The sequence below is a fragment of the Callorhinus ursinus genome, unplaced genomic scaffold (assembly GCF_003265705.2).
Source record: "Callorhinus ursinus isolate GAN/ISIS: 27379988/994484 unplaced genomic scaffold, GSC_fseal_2.0 scaffold5, whole genome shotgun sequence".
Taxonomy (NCBI): domain Eukaryota; kingdom Metazoa; phylum Chordata; class Mammalia; order Carnivora; family Otariidae; genus Callorhinus; species Callorhinus ursinus.
Window position 1 is genome coordinate 17,800,342 of NW_027397067.1, and position 26,732 is coordinate 17,827,073.

General features: G+C 45.1%; 1 protein-coding gene, 2 long non-coding RNA genes and 1 pseudogene across 3 annotated transcripts in view; 1 reads left to right on the forward strand and 3 right to left on the reverse strand.

The window, feature by feature from the left end:
• Nucleotides 1-817: 817 nt before the first annotated feature.
• On the reverse strand, nt 818-12,347 carry LOC112823125 (uncharacterized). Its single transcript, XR_003207946.2, has 2 exons — nt 12,109-12,347; nt 818-2,018 (listed from the first exon to the last, which is right to left on the reverse strand). It is a non-coding gene; the product is annotated as an uncharacterized lncRNA (long non-coding RNA).
• VXN (vexin) lies at nt 1,731-26,239 on the forward strand. Its single transcript, XM_025870669.2, has 6 exons — nt 1,731-1,864; nt 6,446-6,501; nt 14,857-15,016; nt 18,979-19,040; nt 21,866-21,957; nt 23,809-26,239. The coding sequence occupies exons 1-6, from the start codon at nt 1,798-1,800 to the stop codon at nt 23,990-23,992; spliced, it is 621 nt and encodes a 206-aa protein (XP_025726454.1). The 5' UTR covers nt 1,731-1,797; the 3' UTR covers nt 23,993-26,239.
• LOC112823123 (cytochrome c oxidase subunit 7B, mitochondrial pseudogene) lies at nt 8,212-8,681 on the reverse strand (annotated as a pseudogene).
• Nucleotides 19,040-26,732, reverse strand: part of LOC112823124 (uncharacterized) — a 35,888-nt gene continuing 28,195 nt past the window's right edge. Inside the window, exons 3-6 of the long non-coding RNA XR_012378226.1 lie at nt 23,150-23,271; nt 22,493-22,576; nt 22,108-22,343; nt 19,040-19,734 (exon numbers count right to left, since the gene is read on the reverse strand). This is a non-coding gene — a long non-coding RNA (uncharacterized lncRNA). The remainder of the gene's footprint in view (nt 19,735-22,107; nt 22,344-22,492; nt 22,577-23,149; nt 23,272-26,732) is intronic.

Consider the following 26,732-nt stretch of genomic DNA (forward strand, 5'->3'; position numbering starts at 1 on the left):
CTTTGAACCCCCAGGTTCAAAGTAGGGGGCAAGACTGTTGAATCACAGATCTGCACCTCTGAAACAAATAATACATTATATGTCCAAAAAAAAAAAAAAAGAAGAAGATAGCAGGAGGGGAAGAATGAAGGGGGGGAAATCGGAGGGGGAGACGAACCATGAGAGACTATGGACTGAGAAACAAACTGAGGGTTCTAGAGGGGAGGGGGGTGGGGGGATGGGTTAGCCTGGTGATGGGTATTAAAGAGGGCACGTACGTATTGAATGGAGGGCTGGGTGTTATACGCAAACAATGAATCATGGAACACTACATCAAAAACTAATGATGTAGGGGCGCCTGGGTGGCTCAGGCATTAAGCGTCTGCCTTCGGCTCAGGACATGATCCCAGGGTCCTGGGATCGAGCCCCGCATCGGGCTCCCCGCTCAGCGGGAAGCCTGCTTCTCCCTCTCCCGCTCCCCCTGCTTGTGTTCCCTTTCTCGCTGTGTCTCTCTCTGTCAAATAAATAAATAAAATCTTTAAAAAAAAAAACTAATGATGTAATGTATGGTGACTAACATAACATCATAAAAAAAAAGTAGGGGGCAAGGCTTTGGAAGTAAAGAATGGAGTATAATTTAATGATTAAGTACATTGATTTTGGAATCAAATTAGGGATTAAATCCTAGTTCTGCCATGAAACTAGGTATTTTAATCTTGGGCAAATTACTCAGTCTCTTCAGGCCTCAGTTTCCTCACCTATAAAATGGCAAAAATAATGGCTAGTCTCGTTGGGTGGTTGTAGACATTAAATGAGATTATACATCACGCTTCCTAGCTCTTAGCAAGCATTTAATAAATGCCAACTATCATTATTATGATTACATCATCATTATCAACACGAAGAAATAAATCTGTCGTGGCGTAATGAAAGACGGTGGGTTTGACACAATACACATACATTTCAGACATACCTTATTTCTGTGTGTATACATAGAATATATAAGACAAAATATAGGATATGTATTATTCTACATAAATATAGGATAACAGAATATATAGGATAATATATATTAGGATATTTAGGGTAATAAAAATACAATCTTCTTGTAAATCTAATCTTCCTGTGCCACCTTGGGTGTCAAGACACTGCTTGTTACCATGTCTCTGCAAGCACCTGAAGGGTTGTACAAGAAGATGCTAAATAGACCGCTCTCCAGAAATGTCAGCCTTGTCATGTACTGGCATGAGGGGAAAACGCTCCAGAGAAACAGTCCTTTTGTTTAAAATAGAAACTTAGAAGGATGCCAAATTAACACACGACAAATTACTGAATATCCACTTCTTCTGGAGGAAAAAAAGAAAAAAGCCCCCTTCCTTTCTGAAATGAAAAGGGTAATTGCTGGTAGCAAAAACCACGTTTCTTTCCTTTTCGGTGAAATTCTCCAGCCAAGCTTGGCGCTAACAGAGTCGGCGATTTCACTTCATCGTTACTTCACAAAAGACTTCCAAAATCACTGCGGCAGACACGGCAAAATAAAAATGTTAAATACGTCCTGGCTGGGAGGGGACTGAAGCCTCCACGCTCAATCAAAGGTTTACAATAATAGGATTCATAAAAAAAAAAAAAAAAAAGACAGATGGGATTAGAAAATGTTGCAGTGAAGACTCTGGAATGAGATGAGATCACAGCACCAGCCTGTCTTTTGTAGACCTGCACAATGATCCCCGAGCCAGACTGGATTAGGAAACCTCGCGACTAGGGGTTCAGAGAGAGGCTTCCGGTTCCCGGCACTTTGGGGGAGAGAAGCCTGAAACGATGCATCAGATTTACAGCTGCAGTGATGAAAATATAGAAGTTTTCACCACCGTGATCCCTTCCAAGGGTGAGTAAAATTGCCCTTGACGGTTTCCTCACCGCGGCACCTTCTGCCAGAGGTTAAGGATAATCACGTGCTGTTTTACTATGGCTTATCCTCAGGTCTCTCAGAGGGGTTGATGGGCTCACTGTTGTGATGGTATTTGTTATTGTTGTTGTTTCTGAAAAGGAGGTACATGGATAAACATCAGTCATTGAGAAACAATCCATCAAAGGGGTGGGGGGAATGAGGGCAGTTAAATGCTCCCAGTTCCACTTAGTTCAGTACTGGTAACCCAATAGGCGAATGAAAGTGACAGCAAGCCATTGTTTTGGGAAACAGAGATGAAAACAAAATTCCCAGGGCAGCTAGAAAGATTCTTTCTTCTTCTCCAATGAGCAGGTGGGCTCTGAAATGAGAACCAGCTGGCTCAAAAGTATGATTTCTAACTATGCCATCAAATGTGAAGGAGAAATACTCCCGGCAATGGCCTGAAGTCTAATAAAGTGGTCGAATAATGCCCTGACCCAGGGCTGGCCTCTAACACAGATCCCAGGGCCCCGCTCCCAAACTTCACCTGGAACTAGCGTCACCAAAACGTGTGACTCTGTCAGCTCTTGTGCTCGGGGTGAATGGTGTCAAGTCCCAGAGAGGGCTTTGTGTTTGAGCTCAGCGGACAGCAGGTGTCTGGTTACTGGACAGTTCCCTCACCCCCTCCAAAGCTCAACCCTCTCTCCTGCTCCCTCTGTTCTTTCCCCGCGGCCCCTGCCTTGCTGGCAGAGCCTGGGACTCTGGCTTAGCCCTGGTCTCATTGTCAGACTTGAATGAAGGGGCTGGATGTTTGCTGGTGTTGTGACCCCCTGTTCAAACAATCCCTTTCTTCTTCCCGTGTCAGCCACTGACAGGGCCACTGCTGGGGGGTGGGGGGAGGGAGAGACTCAGCCTGGTCACAAAGAGACAGCCAGCAGAACATAAATAAAGCTTTTGACATCCATTGCCACATAGAGAGAGAAAAGAGCGAGAAGTCTGCCCACGTGCAGGAGTTGGAACTCTGTCTGGAGACTCTGGAAGTACCTGGAAAGTCAAAGCTGACCCTCTGACCCAGCACTTCCACTTCTGGATACTCTTACTCACAGATGTTCACAGGGGCATTGATTCTAGGAGGGCAAGATTGAAAATAGCTTCAATGTCCTTGAGGAGGGGAGGGGGTAAAATGCGGTGTCATCGTACTATGGAATATTCCACAGTTGTCAACAGGGATGAACTAGATCTGTGTGTATGGATACAGATCTCAAAAGCATAATGTTGAGTGGAAAAAAATAGAAAAGGCTGGCTGAAAATTTTATATGTATGATAACAATTACTATATCTGGCAATACAAAACAACTTACGGATACATATTCAGAAAGAGTATGAAAACAGGCTGGAAAGATACAGAAAAAATTAGTGATCTTACTGGCCCTCGGGAGGAGTGGAAGAAGGATAAGGGGAGAGTAGAAAGGGAATCTAAACTTGTCTAGTTTTTTATTTCTTTTACATGAGAAAAAAAATTGGAAGCAAATATGAAAATGTTAAATTTTGTCTGTTTCCTGTTATTTCTTTCCATTTAACAATTTTTAGAGGAAGAAACCAATCAAAGCTGAATAGCCCTTTTTAATTAAAAACTTATTCAACAATTCAGGAGCAATGTCACACTTCACCTGAATAAAAGCATTTGAAACAGGACCTTTGGCTCCATTTGCTTAGCACAGTGGCCAAGAGACTGTGGTCACTTCTACACTGTGTGACTTTGGGCAGGCTACTTCATCTCTCTGGGCCAGAGTTTCTACTTTTGTAAAAGGGAGAGCTCGACTTTACCGCCCAGGGTTATTATGGGGGGGAAATTGAAATACAGATAAAACATATAAAGCATCTTGGGGCGCCTGGGTGGCTCAGTTGTTAAGCGTCTGCCTTTGGCTCAGGTCATGATCCCAGGGTCCTTCCTGCTCTCCCGCTCCCCCTGCTTGTGTTCCCTCTCTTGCTGTGTCTCTGTCAAATAAATAAATAAAATCTTAAAAAAAAACATATAAAGCATCTAGAACAGTATCCAGCATGTAGTAAGCACCATTAAATACAACACTTACAAAATGATGTCTATTTTTATTACATATTTAGAGCAATGACTATGTTCAAAGATAAATATTGAATCCTGTATTTCTTTCTTGCCATTTTCATTCATGGCCATCTCCTGGTCATAAACCAAGTATTCACTGGTATTCATGGACATTTCACTGCTCAGGAAGTTGTTCTCTAGAAAAGGAGTATTCGCATTCTTACCTTAGACCGTGAATGGAAGAATTTCACTTCCTCCCACTTCCTTTTTTGCCTCATCTTGCTTTCTCCAAAGCTATCAAGCAGAGGGCTCTCAGTGAGAGAAGACAGTGCTAGCTTTTCTTAAGTCACTGCTTATAAGAGAAATGGGTAACTCTTCAATACATCCCCACATTCCTTACCTACAGAAATAGAAGGTGGCTTCATTTTATCTAACAGGGTTATAGTTCTCCCTGGGATGCCCTTTTCCCAATGCTACCGTTTAGCATGACAGAAATAGCCAAGACATTTTCTGAGCACAGGTTCAGCAGCAAGGGCAGTGTGGCCAATGGTTAAGAGGATAGGGCCTTGTTCCACCATCAACTGTGGGACCCCTAACTTCAGTATCCCCAATAAAATAGGGATAATGCAGAGTACCTGGCTCACAGAGTTGCTACGAGGAGTGAATGAGATAAACCAAATAAGCCATCACCTGGTGAAGCTCAATGTGAGCTATTATTACCTTTCTACTGTTGTATTATATCCTTCTTTCCAACACACCCATACATACATAACTGGGTTCAACTTAATATTTGTATGTATTTTTTAGCTGAGCCATCTTAATGTCTCACAAAAATATGGCAGCAACAAGTGTTAGACTGTTACTTAAGTATTTTAAAGGCATGGGACATAGATACCAAGTCTATAGCTGAGGACAAGTGTGGATTTTTACTTTCTGGAGAGAAAGAGAGCCCTTTAAGGGAAAAAAAATTCATAGACACAATTCACAGTAAATACAAAAAGTAAAAGCTGTGGTTTTACCAAGAAGTTATACCAGAAGTTATTTCCTGAGACACACCAGAGGGGGTTTAATTCTAGAGTGAACAGCACCACGGCGTTCAAAATAATTCTCTTGAGTTATAAACAACAATGGGGAGGGGTTGGGGAGAAGAATCAGGGAACAGCAGTAGGAAATGGAGAAAACCCCAGAAAGAGAAATCCTAATGGAATGTTATAGGATCTAGAAGTCATCACCTATTCTTTCCACCTGCCTTCAGCTTGCAGGGATGGAGGACAATCATAATAACCACCATTGATTCCTGGGAACCTACTCTGTGCCAGGCACTGGACTAAGGGCTTTATAAAAATTAGTTCATTTCATCCTTGTCCCAGCCCTCTGAGGTGAGTGCTATTATTCCCCCCTGTCTTACAGACGAGGAGAGGAAGGTGTGGAGAGGATGAGATATTTGCCCAAGTCACATAAGCGGCAAGTGGTCCAGTTCTGATTCACACTCAAGTGAAGGGAGTCAGGAATCCTCCTAACTAGTGTACTGGACAACAGGTTTCACGGCTGTAGGTGCTCTGCAGAAAATACCATCACCCAGCACTCATCTGATCACTTATCTGATATGTGACAAGGAGTCATCTCAGTTCTAGGCAGGGCAGTAACATGGTGGGATTTCAGTTCCGAGTAAATCATTTTAGCGGCAGTATGGAAAAGAGATGCCTGAGTATCTCCATTTTCAACAAAATACACACCTTCTTCCAACCAACATTTTTTAATGCTTAATTGATTTTTAAAGCTTTTTACTGTAGTAAAACATGCATGATATAAAATTTACCATTTAAGCATTTTTTAAGTGTACAGCTCTGTGGCATGAGGTCCATTCACATTGTTGTGCAGACATCACCATTATCCATTTCCAGAACTTTCATCATCCCTAACTGAAACTCTATACCTGTTAAATAACAACTCCGCATTCCCTTCTTCCCTTCAAATGTAAGGAGAAATACTCCCGACAATAAATGCCAACTATCATTATTATGATTACATCATCATTATCAACATGAAGAAATAAATCTGTCGTGGCATAATGAAGAGATTATTCTCTGCTCTACTTCCTGTCTCTGAGTTTAATACTCTAGGTATCTAAGTGGACTAATACAATATTTGTTCTTTTGTGTCCAGCTTATTTCACTTAGTTTAATGTTTTCAAGGTTCATCCATGTTACCGCATGTATCAGAATTTTATTTCTTTTTAAGGCTGAATAATATTCCATTGTGTGCATATACCACATTCTGTTTATCCACTCATCTGTTAGGGGACACTTGGGTTGTTTCCACCTTTTGGCTATTGTGAACAATGCTGTTATGAACTTTGGTGCACTCAGCCAGTAACATCTAAAATTGTAATTACACCCTGCCTATTCTCCCCACTTCCCCTCCTCCTCGCCCCTCCCACTCCAGGTGCAAACCCTCTCTGAGGCTACATCAGCCTCACCCGTGTTCTCTAAAACCATTTCTTTCTCTCTTTGCAGTGTCCAGTCCAGCCAGAAGAAGAGTCAAAAGCTCTCAACACCTCTTGACCAAGAATGTAAGGAAAACTTCAATTTTGATCCCTTTTATTGGTTTTCATTACAAAAGCGGCATCTAGCTTCTTCACTTCCTCTTCCTGCTCTCAATAGCCAGGAAGTTTTTCTCTATGGCATGTTGGGGCTGAGTGATTTCCTGTCTTCCACTTCACCAAAATAATTGACAAATGTCCACCAGACAGTGAACAGCCTTGAATTGGACTCTCCTATTCTGCCATTTTCCCCAGACACATAGAGTAAATCTCATTCCCTAAAAAAACTGTGTTCTTATTTAAACAGAGTCCACGATGAGTATAGCATCCCTGACTGAGGTGTTCTCCTGTTGTTGGCATTTGTGATGTTCCATTTTTTCACTATTATAAATAGCTTTGCAATTAATTTGTACAAAATACTATTCTTTTGGAGTAATTCCATGGTAAATTAGCAAGTAAAAGGATAAGAATAGTTTCATCTCTCCATCGATCCATTCCTCCATCCAATATTTTCATGCCTACCATGTGTAAGAGACACTATGCTAGATGTAGAGAATAGTGATTTTTTTTAAAAAATGATTTCTGCTTACAGCTTTGTCACATATTACTAGGAATTCTAAAAAGTTGCCAGGCTTCTAGCAACACTTTTCCATTTACCTCCAACCTCACTAACATTGACTTTCATTTTTTTTTTTACATTATCTTTTGCTACTCTAATAAGCATTTGCATTACCTTAAAATTAGTTTACATGTCATTAGAACCAAAGGATGCGGTAAATTTGTCATTTTACTTACACATTTCTGTATACAAAAGTTGTCAATCCATCTTTGTACTTTCACTGAAAAGGTTTAACTGCTAATTGTTTCCTCTTGGTTATGCTGGAGTTTCTATTTTTTTTTTAATTTTTTTTTATAGATTTTATTTATTTATTTGAGAGAGAGAATGAGATAGAGAGCGAGCACGAGAGGGAAGAGAGTCAGAGGGAGAAGCAGACTCCCTGCCGAGCAGGGAGCCCGATGCGGGACTCGATCCCGGGACCCCAGGATCATGACCTGAGCCGAAGGCAGTCGCTTAACCAACTGAGCCACCCAGGCGCCCTGGAGTTTCTATTTCTATCACAATTTTTCATGGAACACCATTTTGATTTTCTAAGTATCTCAATTTTTGAAGGCCTATTCTCCATTAAAAAGAATTTTTTCAGCATCCTGGGAATGAGATGGGGTTTTAGTCATTGTTGTTTTTACAAACATTCCTTTTTTTGATTCCCAAAGTAGTATGTGCCTATTATAAAATTTCAAATACTATGAACATATAAAATATCATATCAGAAAATTCTAAGAAGCTGTGGAACATAATGGTTAGATATATAGACTTAGAGTCCAACTGCCTGGACTTAAATTCCAGTACTATCCATTTCTAGCTAGGTAACCTTGAGCAAGTTGCCCACCATACTGGAACTCAACTGCTTTAGTATTCAAATGGGAATAATAGGAGCACATATCTCAAGAACCACTGGAGAGCAAATGATTTAATACATGTAAAGTGCTTAGTCCAGAGCCTGACACAAACCAAGCATTCAATTATTATTGGCGTTTTTTAAGTGAAAATTTCCCATATACTAACATATCATTATTATGCTCCATTGCTCGATAACATACTGTTTTGCAATTTGCTTTTCTCACTAAACTATAAATCTTGAACATCTTTACATGCCAGTTAATACTTATAGATCTACCTCATTTTTTTTTTTTTAAGGTTTCAAATGTACTTTATTTCTTCAACCATGCCATACTTTAATGGGTGCACAGTGCTTTTACTTGGCATCAATTATGAGTTGGTTTTGAAACAATTCAGTATTACACCAACTGGGATGATTACTGATCTCTCCATTCCTTTGGGGTGACTCTGCCAACAGGGGACAGGTTACACTCTATTCCAATTTGTGTTGCTGTATATGCCCATACAGCAATACAGAAAGTGGCTCCACTAGCTAGTACGGCATTACCATATTTGTCATGGAAATCAGGTGTCCTTTTCTGGTGGCTCTGCCTTGCCATTGTTTGTGGAATGCTTTGAACTCGGAGATGACTTAGAGCGGTTCTGACTATGGGAAACATTCTGAAGCTGAAGATACAACGGTGCAACTGTAGCTGCTGCTTTGCTACAACTTCGTCCCAAGTCTCCTTGCAAAGCTACCTCATTCTTTATAAAGGCTGCATACCATGCCATTATATGAATGTACTATAATTTTCTGCCCAAATCACATCTGAAGTTTTCTAGATTATTTAACCAAATTCTACTAAAACAATGCTGTAAGTAATATCCTTGAACATATTTTTCATGCTCTTTTGCAAATATTTTTGAGGATAAATTCACAGATATGAAAATGCTTGGTCATCAAATCAACACATTGTACTCCTTAATGTTATATGTCAATTATATCTCAATTTAAAAAAAGAAAATGTTCAAAGGATATGAACATTGAAAATTTATAGCCATTACCAAATTCTTAGCAACTGTGTTTTAGGGTAACTTTACCAAAACACCGAAGTCCATACTATATGTCATCAACGTTGTTCATCTTTGACAATCTGATGGGTGAAAATATCTTGTTTTAATTTGCATTCTTTAATTATTAATATCATTCTTCATCCTTTCAGGGATTTTGATATTTTTTTCTCTATAGGTTCTTAACTCATGTCTTTTGTACATTTTTCTGTTGTATGTATTTTTTAATGACTTTTGAGAATATTTTATATTAAGAAAGAAAAGAGGGGTGTCTGGGTGGTGCAGTTAGTTAGGCATCCGACTCTTGATTTCAGCTCAGGTCTTGATCTCAGGTCATGAGTTCAGGCCCTGCCTTGGGCTCTGTGCTGGGAGTAAAGCCTACTTAAAAGCAAAAAAAAAGGAAAGAAAAAGGCTTTTAATGGAAAATTTCTTTGTGGTAGGGCAAAAGATTCTTACCTTTCTCCTGGTCCCTGAAAACTTAAGCCCACAGTCTAAAAGAAAAATGCTCCTGATTTTCAAGGAGTGGGTGTTACCAAAAATAGAAAGGGAGGGGCGCCTGGGTGACTCAGTCGTTTAAGCAGGCAACTCTTGATTTCAGCTCAGTTCATTATCTTGGGGTCCTGGGGTTGAGCCCCACCTCGGGCTCTGTGCTCCGTGGGGAGGCTGCTTGAGGATTTTCTCTCTCCCTCTCCCCGTCCCTTCCCCCACTCGCACTCGAGCTCTAAAATAAATAAATCTTTTTAAAAATGGAAAGGGAAGGGGTTGTTTGTGGGTAATTTTCAGTTTAAGGAAAGTTTCACAACAGACTTTTCAGTCAAGGGGCTTGAGTTTGGCATTACTCTAGATTTGAAGAGCCACAAATCATTCCTGACTCCAGAAAGATCCCTTGGGAATTGGGACTATTTAGTTTTCAACCAAGTTCTTGCCTTGAATTTCTAACCCTAAACAGTGTTCATGTCTGAATCACTCCTAATACCTGTATCTACTGGCTTTATAAGGACAGAACAGTATTTACAAAAGCTTTTAAAATGGAAACTAAATCACCACACTTTCTAATAGTTAAGTAGGTTCTAGGGAAGAAAATCCTCAGGAGATTTTGAACCTAAATAAAGGAGAAAACTCTCAGTTGTCTGAGATGGTGGTGATGAAGCCACATGGGGATGAGATACACAAAGCAACCAAAATACAGGACACAACCTTCTGGAAGAGCCACTTGACTTCAGCCAGCACTGTAAAACCATGCTCTCAGGTTTCCTGGGAGTGGAAATTTTTGAGAAAGACAGTTATGTTTATGGCTTATGACTTTCCCTCTCCAAAATATTTTTACTCAGAGAAAAAAAAAATGACTCAAGTATATGAATACATATTAAAATTTGCTTTTAAGAAAAAAATTAGAAGCTGGATCTTGTCTTCACCTATGCAGGCTTCCTCCAGGTGAGACAACTTAATAATGCCCTCTGGCCTTTGAGCTCTCCTCTAAATTCCTCGTTTCCCCTAACAGCCTGACTCATCCTTTGCTTGCACACCTCAACACCAGCTGTACAGAACATTCAAATTAGAAAAGACAAGAAAGGTCTTAGTCTACCTAAGATGAGGGAAGTGAGTCCTAAAGAAAGAATTGTCTCTGATCTGACGGGCTCTTGGCTGCCTTTGAGTTCCCAAGGAAAACATTCATATTTTGTCTAACCGCTTGAATCTACCAATGTTTATGACTTTCTTTGTCCTGAAATTCTTATTTGTGTCTGTTGTCCTTGGGCTACCAAAGGAGTCAGTTTCCCTCCTTTACAAAGATCTCTCGCCTCTAAATCATCGTTAGTGCCACAGCATCCCTAGGGTGCAGTCAGGCCCCCCGGGGGCCACTGATTCCCAGCCCCATCATAATGAGCAGCGGTACCACCACCAGGAAAGATGGAGAAATGAGATTGTAAATGTCACATTCTCCCCGGAGTTCAACCTGATCGGGGAGAAATTGGCCTGGAAATTTACTGATTTTTCAAAAGGCCCTGAGTGATTGATTACACTTGAAATTTCTTATCTAGATGTAGGCACTTCTCTGGGTCTTATAAAGAGCACTCACCTAGAAGTCATAAAATCACGACTCTCATTCTGGCTCTGTCCCTTATAACTCTGTGACCCTGAAGACACATGACCTCTCTTGGCCTCAGTTTCCCTATGTGTAAAATTAGGGAGTTGGGCTAGAACATTGCTGTGGATCCCATCAGCCCTAAGTCATGATGATTCTCCATCACCTAGGTCTCACCTGTCTTTCCAACTCCCTACCAGCCCCCTAGGCTGGCGAACAAACAGAAGTGTGACTTGAAGATGTCAGTGGATGGAATCCTGAGGCTTGAGTGTTAGCCCATGAATTCCGTTATTCTTTTTTTTTTTTTTTAAAGATTTTATTTATTTGACAGAGAGACACAGCGAGAGCAGGAACACAAGCAGGGGAGTAGGAGAGGGAGAAGCAGGCTTCCCGCTGAGCAGGGAGCCCGATGTGGGACTCGATCCCAGGACCCTGGTCATGACCTGAGCCGAAGGCAGACACTTAACGACTGAGCCACCCAGGCGCCCGACTTCCGATATTCTATCAATAACCCGAGACCAGCAGGGGAGCATCAATTTATTGCTCTAGTACACCCCCCCTACTTTCGGAAGGCAGTTTGCTGATTAGGAAAGGCAAATCCAACACTAAACCCGTCTCTCCCTTCCCTCTCCCCATTCCCTTGTCTTACCCCTGTACTGGGCTGGGGGGCCCACTAAAGAGCCTGCTCTCAGACCAGCTTGTTCTAAGACCAGCAGCAGCCGCCGCCCCAAACTGTGTCCTAGAGACCAGAAAATAGCCCAGGCTTTCAGGAGGCCACAGCCATCCATTCGGTTGTCTGTTTCCTGGTGTGGGCCCAACGCTCTCCCCCCGGAGCCCTCTCAGAGCTTCTGTTACTGTGGGAAATGAGAACCAAGCACAAGACCAGCTAAGAAAGGGAAATCTTCTGAACTGGGCACCTCTCCTCTTTCCTTTCCTGCTACTGGCATCTTTTGGGGACTGGAGAAGACACCCTGAAGGGGCACTTGGCCCAAAGTCATGATCTGGGAAGTAACCAGCCTCACCCCCATCCCCTGGTCGCTCCTACCTCCAGCAGAGGGCTGAGCACCTGACGCCTCTTGGCTCTCTCCTTCCCGGTTCTCTTCTGCCACCCCACAGCGCAGAGAAGCGATTGCGGAGGTGGAGTTTCTTGTTCCTCAAAGGGAACATTTGCTTCCCTTTCAGAGGAGGAAATGCTGGGTCTCCCTCACGGACTCCGCAGGCTTTCTTCACCTGCTTTACTTTCTCCTTGTACAAAGTGGGTCTGAAAACATACCAGTCTCACTCCCCCTCACTCAGAAGAATGCTGACAGAATGAAAATAAAATCAGAAATACCTGTGGTAGCCAAGAGCTGTGTGTCAGTAATGAGGCTCAGGTCTCTCCTATTTAACCTGGAGGGTCACGCTCCAGGGGAGAGCCCATAGGCCAAATATTGGGGACTGGGGCTCCAGACAACCATTACCCTAGGAAATTCCGGTATTCTGGGCAACATCATAGCAGAGCACGGGGCCGGGGGAAGGAAGGTAAAGCGGACAGCGGACTGTTAGTGCTGGGTGGTCAGTGCTGGACCACCCACTGAGCTTGTGCAGGGTGGACCCAGGGCTGCCCCCAGCCCAAAAGAACCACCACCTTCTAATCATACCACAGCTTATAAATGTATCAAATCAACACATTGTACACCTTAAACTTACCAAATCATAGGTGTCAGTGATATCTCAATTTAGCTGAGAGGAAAAAGGAATATTTTAAATTATTGAGGGGGGAAAAAAACCCACCTTCTGCAATGCCCAGAGGAGAACAGGTGCTAATCCTACATGCTCCTGAATGATCAGCTCTCTCCAAAGGCACAGAATGAATGAATCTGGGCCCTAAAATAGGCTTGAGAGGAGTTAATTTCCTAACCCAGATAGGACCAAATTGGGGATATATTGGTTTTCTAAGCAAAGGACTGTTTGTGGTAAACTGAAGCAAAGAGTGACAGCTTCTTCTTGTTTCCTCTTTGGGAGACAAGAACTGCTCCCTGATGCTGCAGATAAATGTGTGGCTTGAGGAAAGAGTGCAAGCTCTGCTACTAAAACTAAAACAGATGATAGGCATTTGCTCCACCCCAAGACAGCAAGGACACACAAGAATATCTCCTTTCCACGGAACCACTAAGTATCAAGACGGGGGCATGAACTCAGGTCTGATGACCACAAATGGAGTTACCTTCTTCATCATGGGCAATCTGAGAGGAAAAACAAACACACACACAGCAACTCTTTTCACTTGCATTTAATTACTGTTCGACATCTTTTCATGTTTGTGGTGTCGTGTTTACCATTTGTATTTCTCTTGTCAATGGCCAGCTCCTGGTTTTTGCCCCATTTTTCTCTTTTCCTCTTCTTTATTGATCTGTAAGAGTTCTATGTACATAGGGATCATTCCCCTTCATATGTAACAAATGTTATATTGAGCCACATTCAATTTTTGTTTTTTGTTTTTAATATGTATCTTGGATCTGTCTGGTATTTATTTTGGTGTGAGACGTGTGAACACAGATCCATTTCCCCCAGTGACCTGCCATTTCTTATAACAGTATTAAAGATCCAATTTTTCTCCATTAAATCAAAATATCACCCCATTATATATATATTTAAAAATTTAGTCTTATTTGCTTCAGCGTCCTCCAAAAGCAACACAATTGTTCTATGTGGACAAGTGAGGGGGGATCCATCAGAGGCTAGAGAACAAGGGCTCAGATGGGTCCACCTACTTGCAGATGCCCCCAGTGCCCAGGACCTGGCACGGAACATGCCCTTACAGGGCATCTGATGAAGGAGCAAGTGAATGAGTCAATGCAAACCTCAGAGTAGCTGCCATGTACTATTGGACATTCCAACCAGCTTTAAAGGAGCAAAGAAATTCAGAATGGATGACCCCAACGTCCTGGATATGTATAAAACTATGCAGGATAAGAGCCCAAAACCGCTAAGATTCCCTTCACTACTCTTGGTATTAAGATAAAGTATGGTATTTTTTGTCTCAAGTTTTTTTACATTTAAATTATTTCAATGATTTAAGTATGTTTATTATAACTTTTAAGGCCCTTTTTGGTGGGTCCTGACAAAAGGGGTATTTCCTCTTAATGTACTTCCCAAAATAACTATTCAGGTGATCATTCCTGAAAACACCTTAGCTCTTAGCATTCTGTCTGGTTTTCGGGAATTTCCACTTAGCGAACCACACATAGTGGAAATTCATCTCCCAGCTCCACCTGACACAGGCCCTCTGCAAGGTGGGGGTAAATGTGAGCATGTGGGGTTGTACCAGCAACTTCTGTTTTAAAACCTGGGAATGAGTTGGGCCCTGGGTCCTCTCCCTAGCTCTTCTCTCTGCGAGAGCATTCAAAAAGCTATCCTGTGTGTGAACGAAGGTGTCTGCTTAGCGCAAAGACTGTAAGACCCTGATTTCCAGAACTGTCATCATTTCAAATAGCCTGTTCTGTTGCCAAACCAGGTCAGGTCCTAGGGCAGGGGACATTTTTGGCTTGATGGCCCAGGCTGCTGACTCTGTGAAGGGACTGCTGGTGAGGAACCCGAACCCTCCAGGAACCCTCATCATCCTGCACCACGGCACTATTTGGCACGCTGAGATGAAATAAAACGGTTGCCTGTTGGAGGCCAGTTACCCCAAGTTCTCTCACTGTTGCTAGCATTCGCTGGAGCAAGGAAAACTCCGATAAGTCACTGTGGGCCCAAGGTGCATCTGAAGATCCGAGAGGCACAAGCTGACTGTCCTTCCTCCTCCCGGCAGGTGGTGATCGAGTCAGACCTCTACACGCCGCGGCCCCTGGAGCTGCTGCCGCACCGCAGCGACCGCAGCGACCGCCGCGACGGCGAGGGCCGCAGGGCAGGCCGGCTGCACGGCGCGCGGCCGCAGGGGCCCCACCTTGCCAAGGCCCCGGCCAGACCCGGTACGTGCGCGCTGGATCGAGTCCCCGGAACCTCCCTTGGGGGTGGGGGGGGCGCGGTGACGTACTCAGACCAGCAGCCGCGGGGGTCTACGGCCTGGCTTGTCTTTTCCAACAACCTCGCGCTCTTCGCTGGCGTCCTCCATCACGCCAGGTGAGCGCAGCACCTGTGGCGTGGGGCGGGGGGCGTGGACGCCCCGCCCCGCCCCTCCCCCGCCCCTCCCCTTCTCGGCGCGGGCCTTTCCTGCTCCGAGTGCACCTGCTCTCGGGCCCCACCTACAGAGCAACACAAAACACCTACCTGAAAAACACTCCTGGGCGAGCACAGATGCTTTTATCTGCCACCTGGCTCCCCCAGGAAGCCCAGCTGGGTTCGACAGATGAAAATCTTTATGTTCCGGGGGAGAGAAAAAACTAGTGTAGACATGAGTCATGAAGAAACAGAAGCTTACCTTATTTATTTTACAGGCTGGGTATGTAATTATACGGGCTCTTCATAAACTGCCAACTTAAGATCTCACCATTGTAAATGTGAGTGGCTTAGGGCTATCTGAATAATCTCTAAAAAGAATTTAAGGACAAATTTGTTTTGAAAACTGGAAACATTATAGATTTACCTTCAGCACTATTTTTAAAAATGGCCTCCACCCCAAGCAGTTCAACGGGAATCTGCGCCTAGCCCGCGGAAGTCTGTGGTGGTATTTTGCCTTTAATTGCTGGTTTAGGTTATTTCTGTTATGTCCACAGCCTAAAGTAATTCCTATTTTAACTCCAAAAATGCACAATAGAAAGTCTGGGATGTCCTTCTCAAGGCATTCAGCTGTCAACAACTTTGTATGTTGTAAGAACTGAAATTATACTTCATCGAGTATCTCTCTTCATCTATCCATCTTCTCTCCTTCTTTAGAGATGCTCGACTGGATCCCTAAGGTTTCTTTGATCAGTAACACCCTGATCCTGTTTTTATGATCTAATGTATAATAATACATAAATCAAGCGATACTCTCTAGCTAAGTGATTACATATACACATATGTAGAGTGAAAGCATTAGGAAAACCACAATCTGCCTTGCAAATTAAGAGAAGATAAATTTTTCTGTGTCTATATATAGGTGGGTGGGTGAGTGCATGTGTGTGTAGAAAGAGAAAAAGAATATCTTCGCTACAAAATCATAAAATAGATTTACAGCCGTGTTTTTCACATTTTAATGTGCAAAAGAATCACCTGGGAATCTTGTTTTCATGCAGAGTCTAATTCTGTAGGACTAAGTAGGGCCCCAGATTTTATGTTTTTAAAAAGCTTCCAGATGATGTTGATGATGTTGGTCTGAGAACAATATATTGATTAGCAAGGATTTAGAGACGGTCAAATGGGTTCTCACAGTGGGGTCCCCAGAGCAGCAGAATTACCTGGGAACTTACTGGAAATGTAAATTTTGGGTCCCACCTGAGACCTATTGAATCCAATTCTGGGGTGGGGCCCAGCCATCTCTGATTTAACAAGCCCCCCAGGTGATTCTAATGCACACTGAAGGCAGCAGATCCCTGGTCTGCAGCACCCCATGCCCATTTACAGAAAAGGAAACTGAAACTGTAGAAGCTGTTTAACCCAAAGTCACACTGCTTATTAGCAACAGAACTGAAATTAAATCTTAGTTCTTCTAATTTCCTAGCCAATGCCTCTATCCCCCGCCCCCAGAGAATAATTTTGTCCCAACCATCTAGTTTTAGGGGCCTCTTTCCTTCCTAAATAGCTTGTGGAAGCTTGACTATCCAAGTCAGTCTTTTATTCTATAAGAGAACACTAAGTAATGAAATGCAGAGAATCTACCCAACATGTGACAGTCAGCTCATGCAGGGAATGTGCTAGTCAGGTTTTTAAAAAAAAAAAAAAATGAGCTGGGCATTGATTCAATTCCTTCAGCTCCCCCAATCTGATAGATTCCAGAGGGAGGTTGGGGGAGACGGAGGGTTTCTGAGTCAAAGCCAGACCCAGGGCTTTCCATGGGAAAGGCTTGGGCACTGAGTCTTCCAACCTCCCATCAGAAGGACATGTGTCTCCAGGGATCTCAGATCTGGGGGCTTACTTCTTTTCTGAGCTGTAGGAGAAGGCTCCTGGATGATGTAGCCTTCTCATGTGGGAGAAAGATTCACCGAGGAATCTTGGAAATTGAAGGGACTCTGAAGGCAGAGACCCAGCTGAGAAACTCTCTCACCATGAGGCCCTGGGTAGGTGAGCCTCAAATGCCTGGAATGGGGACAACCACCTCCTGAGCCCTGGAGAATTGGCTGCCTATGGAATGTCTCCACCAAGATGTCCTCAGGCACCTCAGAATCAGCTTGTTCAAATGGAATGTGTCCTCCTCCTTCAAACCTGTCTTCCTTTCTCTGCTGGGATGTTTTCCTTAACACCCCCTTGTCCTCCCCACCCCCACTCCACCCACCACGTCACATACTAAACACTGACAATGTCAACTCCTGGATATGTCTCATCTCTCCCTCTTGGTACCTACCTCAGGCTACCTGGGCGCAGACCCCCTTCATCTCTGGTGTGTAGCATCCAACCCCGGCCCTCAGCCACCAGCCCTTCTTCCCTCTACAAGGCTACCAGAGGGGTCTGTCTAAAGCAGAAATCTGCCTCTGCCATCCTTCTGCTTCAGGGTCCTTCCTACCCCCACCGCCCTCCAGATCATGTTCAAGGCCCTCCAGAATCCATTCTCTGCTGACTTCTCCAGGGCACACTCCTGTCTCCACCCATCCATACACACAGAAATCCTGAGCTGCAGTTCAATTCTGTGACTGCTCCATTATATTCTGTTTCCTGGAACTTCCCTGACCCTGTCCCTTCTGCAGATTGTCCTGTCTCTACCTGGCAAATACCTCCCAGATTGGGTTAGGGTGTCCCTCAGTCACATTTCTCCAGCCCTGAAAGACCCCCAAAGCAGTTTGCCATTCCCTAGATCATCCTTACCTGGCTTCTTCTAACTGTTCTCCAAAGCCTCGATTTCCTCATCTGGAAAGTGGGGACTATTATGATATTTACCTAACAGGGTTATGGTAAGGGCTACATGAGATAATGTTTATGTGTTTTATACTCAGCACAGTGCCTGATACAGTAAATACTCAAAACTATGAGCTGCTGTTATTATTTATGCCAGAGCACTGTACGTTATGATTTAATCTTGGTAGTCTTGTAACTTCATTTTATTGCCATTGAAATGTTTTCTTCCTTGGGTTGGGGAGTGTTTTATCTGTATTTGCTATAGTGTGATAGGATGGGGCTCGTTCTGGAATGTCTGCCCAAGGAGAGGACTGTATTGAAAGCCAACTTTCCCCTACCTGTTGCCAGCTCAACACCTGCATTCTCAGAAGCTGCAGACTTCAGGGTAGAGATAACTCAGAAGTAGGTCGGGCTTCAGGAATAAAGGCATAGCAAGAAGGTTCTCACGTAAGTCCTGTGTAGCCAATGTCTCAGGACTCAGATAATCTCCAACCCTCACACATCATGAAGCTGTGCTTCCCACCGCAGTCAGCCTTCTCTGCTCATTTCCACAGAGGAGTGTCCAGGATCAGCAAGCAAAATCGATCCCAGCAGTAGAGACTTAACTCCTGATAACCTCTTGTGATGTGGCACCTTAGGAAGGAAGGACAAGCTAAGGGCACATTCTCTGAGCGCCTACTGCCTGCAGACACAGTACTAAATGCTTCCACACACACGATCTTATTAGACCTCAGTTCTACCCTCCCCGCCCACCCCACGCCTGGAAGAGTGCCAGGGGTACAGGTGACCCACTCGACAGTTGCCCCATTGCCTGACCCTACTGCCTGATTTTGCTGTTTGGCACAAAGGCCTTTAGAAATTCCCAGCTTGTGATTGATTAGTTAATGAGATCATTGATGCAGAAGAGGGGGGAAGTAGAACACAGAGTACCACTGAGTAATGTCTTCTCTGTTCAACCTTGCAGTGGGGAGTTCGGAACCCAAATCATCAAATCTGTGTGGGAATCGAGCATATGGAAAGTCTTTGGTAAGTAAAATAAGTTTGGTTAGTTCTATCCATTGTGCTTTAAACTTCTCACCCTGTCCTTTGTTTCAGGCCCGAGGATTATCAGAAAAGCCTACCTGAGGGTTCTTTGCTCCTAAATTCTGTCAGCTCACAGCATACCACTGTTGTTCTCTTTCTTGCCAGAAATTCAGCTTTTAGGCAAGCAGAAGAAGGTATTGCCTAGAGGACATCTCAAACATGGGGGGAAAGAAGTGGTTTCTGTGGTAGGCACGTGTCAGGTGGAAACACCTAATTCCCAGGGGCAGCTATGGGGGTAAAGAGCTGCGAGGGTCTTAAACGTTGTGAAAACACAAAACACCAGGCATCTCTGGTCAAGCCACCTCTGGAGGACATCTGCTCCAGTTCAGGGTCTCTGGAGGCCGACTCTGAGATGCCCGGTAGGAGCTTTGAGATGTATATTAGGGATCAGTACCTGTGACAGGAGAAGAGAGGTCGGCTTGCGCAGAGGCTGAACTGCTGTGCACACCGGATACCTCCTGGCAGGAGCTCTGGGGCCAGTGCTACCCATCCACCTTGTCCTAAGTTGGGCCCAAATGGTCAAACCTTTGTTTCCTCCTTGCTCTGTCATGGCGCGTGGCCTGCCCCACTGGTGGCAACTTTTCCTTCCCTGAAGGGCGATCAGGGGGTGCACATCCAGATCTAGCTCAGGGTCACTCTGGAAAAAAAAAAAAAATCTCCTGCATCATCTTCTGGGCGTGTATGTGGGTACCGTGTGGGGTGGCACAGTAGGGGCGGAACCGTGGCTAGAGGTGAGGTCAGCTCGGGCACCCTGGGCTCTGTGAGCAGCAGCTCTCCAGATTGGTGGATCATGCCATGTGAGGACTAGAAAAGACCCTGGAGATTGTGTGGGCCAGCCCCCTCATCCTTCTGGAACAAATTGGACAGTGAGCCCTTCACTCCCCATCTGAGCCTAAAATCTAATCCAAATACCTCATTTAGGTCATCCCTGTACTAGGAGAACCACACAAAGGGCAGGGATGGGCCAAGCTGTTTTATCAGGAGCCCCCTGCCCCAACCTAGTACTCGAGAGAAACTGAGGAAGGCTGGGCCATTGCCATAGATTGTCAGGCTGTGACAGCTCAAAGAGTTGCCCTCAGCTGAGGCCGGAGGAAGACCAAGTTTAAGGGGAAGAGGGTGGCTCACAGCCTTGGATTACCTGCCCCAAGCCCCTGGGCTGGACTCACACAGTACCTCTGGCGGAGAGGTACCTGCATCTGGGAGGCCAGGATGAATTGGGATGGGATAGGGTGGTCCTGCGGACACAGTGACAAAGAGGCAGCATGACTGACTTTCCCCTGAGGGTCCTGCAGCTCCTCAGAGGCCCCTTATCCCAGGGTGGGAGAATGATTCAGAGCTTGCACAACTAATTGTGCAATTAGCATTGCTAATTGATTCAATGCTGACACGCACTGGAGGAGGACTAAGGACTCTGGAGAAGGAGAGGCGGGTCTATGTTCCCGGGGCTGGACTGTTGGCACGGTGGGGAGGGAGAGCTCCCGAGAGGCCACAAGGTGGCACAGTAACTCTGTCCACAAACTTTGGCCAGCTAGGCAGAGAAGGGGACAGTTAATCATGATGTCCTCCACCTGGAATTTCCCAGCCATTCCAGGAATGTGGTGACCCAAAGCCTTCAATGAGGTTGGGGTGAAGGAACAAAGCATAGCATATGCCCATTGACTAAGCAAATTCTGGATTTAGCCCTTGTTAGGCCGTCAGTTACTTTTCCATTCAGCACATGCTTCTTGAGCACTCACCATCTCCTTTAGGAGGGCTGCAGAGGGCCACCAAAGGGATTAAGTGACAGACCCTGACACACACCATGTCACCTTTCTGAGGACTGGGAGACTAGACAAGCATATGAAACAAGAAGAGAACTGTAGAAAGAATTGAACATATCACACAGGTACTCAATACTGTGGGACATGGGGCATAAAGGCCGAGAGAAATCAACTTAGGCCACCAGCCTAAGGAAGGGCCTCTGGGAAGAAGTGGCCTTGAATGGCAGGCAGAGATGAGGCTCCATCCAGAGGGTGAAGGAAAAGCCGAGGCACGATGCGGTGCTGTGCATGAGCATGAGGAAAGGGTTTGTTGTGCATGGGAATGAGCGTGAGCAAGAGGAGAGGCCAGGCCAGCCCCGCTGGAATGGGAGCTGTCACAGTACCCACGGGGGATAACAGAGGTAGAGCTGCGTAGATGAAGGGGAGCCGGGTTCTGAGGAGCCTGTGCTTCCAGAGTTGGCATCAGTCCCGCCTGCTATGGGGAGGCGCTGTAAATCCATGGGGGGCTGAGATTAGTGGTGGGTCTGGTCCAAAGCAAGGAGGTCCCAGGTGACTGGAGCCGAAGGCTGCAGCAGAGGAAATGGGGAGGATGGCCCTGATCGAGGCAGTCCTTCAAAGCACGAATCTGCAGGATTTGACAACAAAGTGGACACAGGGAATGGGAGTTGGGGGGGTGGGGGACAGAGTTGTCAGGTAAGATTGAGTTGTGCTCTCAAGTTCTCTGGGTCAGTGGTTCTCAGTGGGGTCCTGGGATAGGCAGCACCCAGGAACTTATTAGAAATGCAGACTTTTGGGCCCGCATCAGACCTACTGAATCAGAAACTATGGTAGGCCCCGCACAGTGTTCACAAGCCCCACAGGGGAGCCTTGATGCCTGCCAAAGTGTGAGGACTATCGTCCTGGGCGGTGGGTCGATGGGGTCACCCCCCTTTCAGCTGGCTCCATTCAGTGCCAGAGTTGGGACCATGGCCACATCCTCCCCTTCCCTTCCCCTTCTGCAACACCCAGATTCCTCCGGTGGCCCGGATCTCAGTGAAAGCCCCCGGCGTGCTGGAGGCGGCGGCCACAGGCTCAGAAAACGGAGCTGTTCTGACAAGAGGGTAAGTGCCCTGTCCCCCCACCCCCCATTCCCCACCTGCTGATGGCAGGGCTCCCCAACCACTCTTGATCCCGCCACAGAAGAGTAACAGGTGGCCTGGCTTACAGACTCTCAAGATGCTAACACAAAATCCATGCCAGCTTTAAATTACCTTTTAATGAGGGCAATAATCCTGGGTCTCTGTAGCGCCTCATCAACTGTTTCCCTAGGATTAAGCTGAAGTGTTTTTGATGGTTTCCACTTCATTAACACCACTTTTTAGACTTGCAGAAGTGTCATTCGGGAGGGTTTTTGGTTAATTAGATAAATGTAATCACAGGTCATATTCAGAGCCTCCTGGTAGGCACAGTGGTGTCAGAAATGCCTCGTGAATTAGGTGAAGGGCCCCTGCCCAAAGGTAAAGAAATATGTAAGATACACATGTTTCAAGCCAAATGCATAACCCCCATGTTACTGTTAACTCTGATCCTGAACCAGCAGCTAGACTAGGAGAAGTAGATAGTCCCCTCCCCTACCCCCAGCAGTTCCCCCACTACCTTCCAGGCTGCACTAGTAGATGACAGGCAGGTGCCGGAAACTCGTCAGCATGCACATTTATACCCCCGCCACCATCGTCCATACTGCACATAGTAGAAAAGGGGCTTAGGGGTTGATGAAGGGTGTGGGCTCTTGACTCCCAGCTGCTTGCTGGCCCAGCACCACCACTAACCTGCTATGACCTCCATGCCCTCATTTATTTCCAAACAAAAACAAAAAAGGGGGATGATCATAATACCCCTCTTGAGGGATTATTGTGAGAATGGAATGGGACGATATGTGAAGAACTTAGCACAAACTGTGGCTGTTATATTTCAAGAAACCTACAGTCTAGCAGTTGGAAAGACACGTCCTTGGGAGCATGTGAGATGTGCACACCAGAGGGACCGTGGGCTGAAATATCAACCCAAGTGTCCACACCTTGGAAGCTTAGACTCCAAGGAGGAAGAGACCAATGTGAAGCTCTTGTAGATAAAAGAAAATAATCTAGAAAGAATTATAAAAACCAAGTCACTCAATGTACTTGGACCTAACTGGAGAAAAGTCAGAAAGGCACGTGGATTGTTTGAAGGTCTAGTGGCAAACGGTCCTGAGCAGCAGTAGCTGTTGCTGAAGGCTGGAGTAAGCCCACAACTTACTGAGCGGCACACACCAACCTTTCTGTTCCACATAGCTGTGTCGAGGGTCCTCCACGGTTCCTTTCTCTCTGAGCTCAGACATTCTCATTTCCATGTGCTCCTGGAGGCTGGCTCTTGAAAAGTCAGGCCATTTCTTTCACCTAGGGAGAGGAAGTGAAGAGAAAGATAAACATTTATTGAGGTCTACACTGAGCCCAGTGCTTTATTATCTCATTCTCCGCCTCACAAGTCCTGTGAGTTAGATGAAATGATTCCCCTTTTGTACATGAGGAAACTGAGGCTGGCTGAGATTAAGTCACTTGGTGAGGCCACACAGTCGGTGAGCAGCAGGATGCACCCCCAGGGCTCGGGCTCTTTCTATAGCTTTATGCTTTGGGAAGCTTGCCCTTTCCATCAAGATTGTCGGTCTAGAAGTGGGAGGGGTGGGAAAGGAGAACTTGGGACAAGAGCAGAACTTGAGATCCATGAACCACTGTGCCCAGAGCCACCTCCTTCCCTCACCCCATGTGAGGATCCCCCAAAAGAAGTCATCCGTATGTGCGTCCCAACAGTGACCCTCTATCCTGGTCACAGAGCAGAGGAGAAATAAGAGCTCGGTCTACTCCTTGAGGGCAAAAATTAAAAGTTTGGCTCTGTGAAATGACTGTCCTCCCTCCCTACCCCTGGCTTTTCTTTAGATCCAGACATCTCAAGAAGATGACAGAAGAGTATCCGACCCTTCCCCAGGGAGCAGAAGCCTCCCTACCACTGACAGGAAGCGCTTCCTGTGGTGTCCCTAGCATCCTCCGGAAAATGTGGACAAGGCACAAGAAGAAGTCTGAATATGTGGGAGCTACCAACAGTGCCTTTGAGGCTGACTAAAGGTGATGCTCCCCAGGTGTCCTGAGTTGGCCAAAGTTCACTGCATATGGGGGAGAAAACTTCCAGATTGGAACTGAGCCACATTCACCTCTGCTAGTAGCTGGTCCAAACACATCACCATCTCTTACTAACCAATAGCCCTGGTTTAGGGTACAAGCAAGGAACTCCCCTGGAAGGCAAAAGAAAAGTGTGCCTTCTTAGAATCAATAAAGCCACTGGTCTGAAAGTGGCTTTGGGAGGTCATAGAGTTTATATCCCTATCTTTAAGCAAAACCACACCACAATCAAACTTTCCCAACCCATTTTAAAGACCTCCAAAGAAGGAAGCAGGCAGTTCCTCAGTCTTCCTTGTGAGTTGTTCTAATGTGTGTGATTTCTGGTATAAATATAAGAGCTTGACATTTGAGGCACTTGTAAACACCGTGGTTCTTACTATTCCTCTTATCACATTTATTTCATCTTGACAAGGTACAATTTTTAATGACAAAGTACTATATATTTACTTACAGTTCTAATATCCATTTGACAGTGTTGTCAAGATCAGTACTGATCATTTGGCATGATTGCATGATTTCTCTATTCTTTTACATGCAGCTTTTCTATAGAGAAACATGATTAAAAATTAAACGTTGAATGCTAATGTTTTCTGAAGTGGCAGAGTCTAGTAAAATTAATAATACCTTGCACTGGCAAAATGATTTTAACTTTTGAAAGTGCTTTCCCATCCATTATCCCTGTTAAAGAAAGCACAATTATTCCCAGTCTACAGATGAGGAAGCCAAGGCCTTATGAGAGACAGTTAGTGGAACTGGATACTAGGCCCTCAAGTCCACCAGACTCATTGCTTTGCTTATTTTAGCAACTGATTTAAGGAAGGTTTTGAGGGGTAGGAGTATGTCTCTGGGGGCAATGTTTGAAAGGAAAAATGTGATAAAGTTGGAAAAAGTAAGTGATTTAAATGAAATACATCATTAAGTATTGGGTTGAACTTGAAGAAATTGCCATCTCTGTAGGTCAGAAACAACTGATCAATTTCACATGGTTCAACCTAATATATAATATTGTGCTTTCCTTCTTTTAATGGAAATGTCATCATTAATCCCATTGTTAACATCGACAGACTTACGGTGATAATATAACGACAGCTCTCATCTATTAAATGCCTACCGTGTATCAGACATGACACTGAGCACTTTACATACATTCTCCCTGTCTAACAACTCTGAGTTAGGTGTCCTTCTCCCTTTCGTAGATGACAGTTTAAAGCAGTTAAATGATTAGTCTCGAGGTGCCTGACTCACATGGGTGTCAGGCTTCAGTGCCTGGTGTTTGTATCTCTTCCTTCACACAGAATAGCTCAGAACATAGAGAAGGATCAAGGTTAGTAAATAATGTTCACCTCAGATGCTAAACACCGATGATTGGCAGAGGCGGCCTAGAGCACTGTGTGGAGGTGGAGTCTGAGATGCAGGCGTGCAGTGGTCAGTTAGGAATGCCGACCTGTAGAGGCCATTAGTGGCACATGTCCTGCATATCTGTCATCCATAGCCTCCACTCTGCCCCCAGAAGGCTGGTGTTCTAATTCAGAAGCTTAAATTAATCCAACCCATTTAGCAAAATCAGACACTCCATGGTGAAACTTAGTCTAAGACTCGGCTGGAAATCGCCACGTCTTGGTACAATGAAGAACTTAGCCACGTTACCAGTCTCGAGGGTTATTCATAGGCTACCACTCTGTCGCCTTTTGCTAAGTTACCTGTTTCCATGTCTCCAGGTGAACCGTAAGGAGCCATGGAGGGGTAAGAGGCCTGGGCTTCTGGGCCTTCACCTTGCTGATCCCTGCCCTTCAGTCATTGTTTTAGATGCTCAGCACCCAATCCTCACGTTGGAACATGATTTGGGGATTCAGGCATCAAGGGCTCTTTCGATGAGGGCCTAGTCTCAACAGACTCATAGTCTTGCACAGTATAGATAATGGGGCCTGGAGCACAGTTAGGGAACAAGTAGGTGATTTATGCTGGACCTATATCAATCAGAGTATCCTAAAACTATTTATTTCAACTTATTTAGTCTATAGCTGATGTCCTCCATTTGTATGTGGCACCTGGAGATTTCTGTAGGATGCAACTAACTTATTTATTTTTAATTTAAATATTTCATGATGAAGTGTTTGCCTTGCATAGAATGTTTTAACTGACCAGTTCAAATAAAAATAAAGTATGCTTTGTCTGTGACATCAGTAAACCACCACAAGAGTATGAGGCTCCCTCACTGAATGAGAGAAGGCTTTCACCAAGGGAAAGAATTATGAATCTGGACCTCACTGTTCCTTTACCTAAATGAAAAGGATTGTGAGAAAGAATCCAGAATGTTCTTTCCGTCCTAAGGCAGTGTCTGGTTTTGATATTACGGGCCCTGCCCAACAGTCAACACCGGGGCCATTTCTGACGGGGCTCGGCCTGGCATGACCTGTCCTCTCAGGGCTCACCCTCCTCCCTGATGCCCACCCCTCAATCCCCACCACAAATCCCAGGGGGCCCAGTGGCCATCCCAGCCTGCTGGCCTGTCTCCCCTGAGGCCAGGGAAGACAGAGCTTTTCTCTTCTGTGCCCACCTCATGTTCAGCCTCCCTGGAGACTGGCCCTGTGACTCACATTACAGCCACTTGCAGAAGGGCGCCAAGGCTAGCTCAGACTGCTGTCCAGGATGACGGAGCCTGGAGCCTTCTCGCGCCAGAGGCA

Coding starts and splice junctions, on each gene's coding strand:
- VXN (XM_025870669.2), top strand. CDS start 1,798: ATGCATCAGATTTACAGCTGCAGTGATGAAAATATAGAAGTTTTCACC. Junction 15,017..18,978: donor CAAGGCCCCGGCCAGACCCG/GTACGTGCGCGC, acceptor TCAACCTTGCAG/TGGGGAGTTCGGAACCCAAA. Junction 21,958..23,808: donor GGAGCTGTTCTGACAAGAGG/GTAAGTGCCCTG, acceptor GCTTTTCTTTAG/ATCCAGACATCTCAAGAAGA.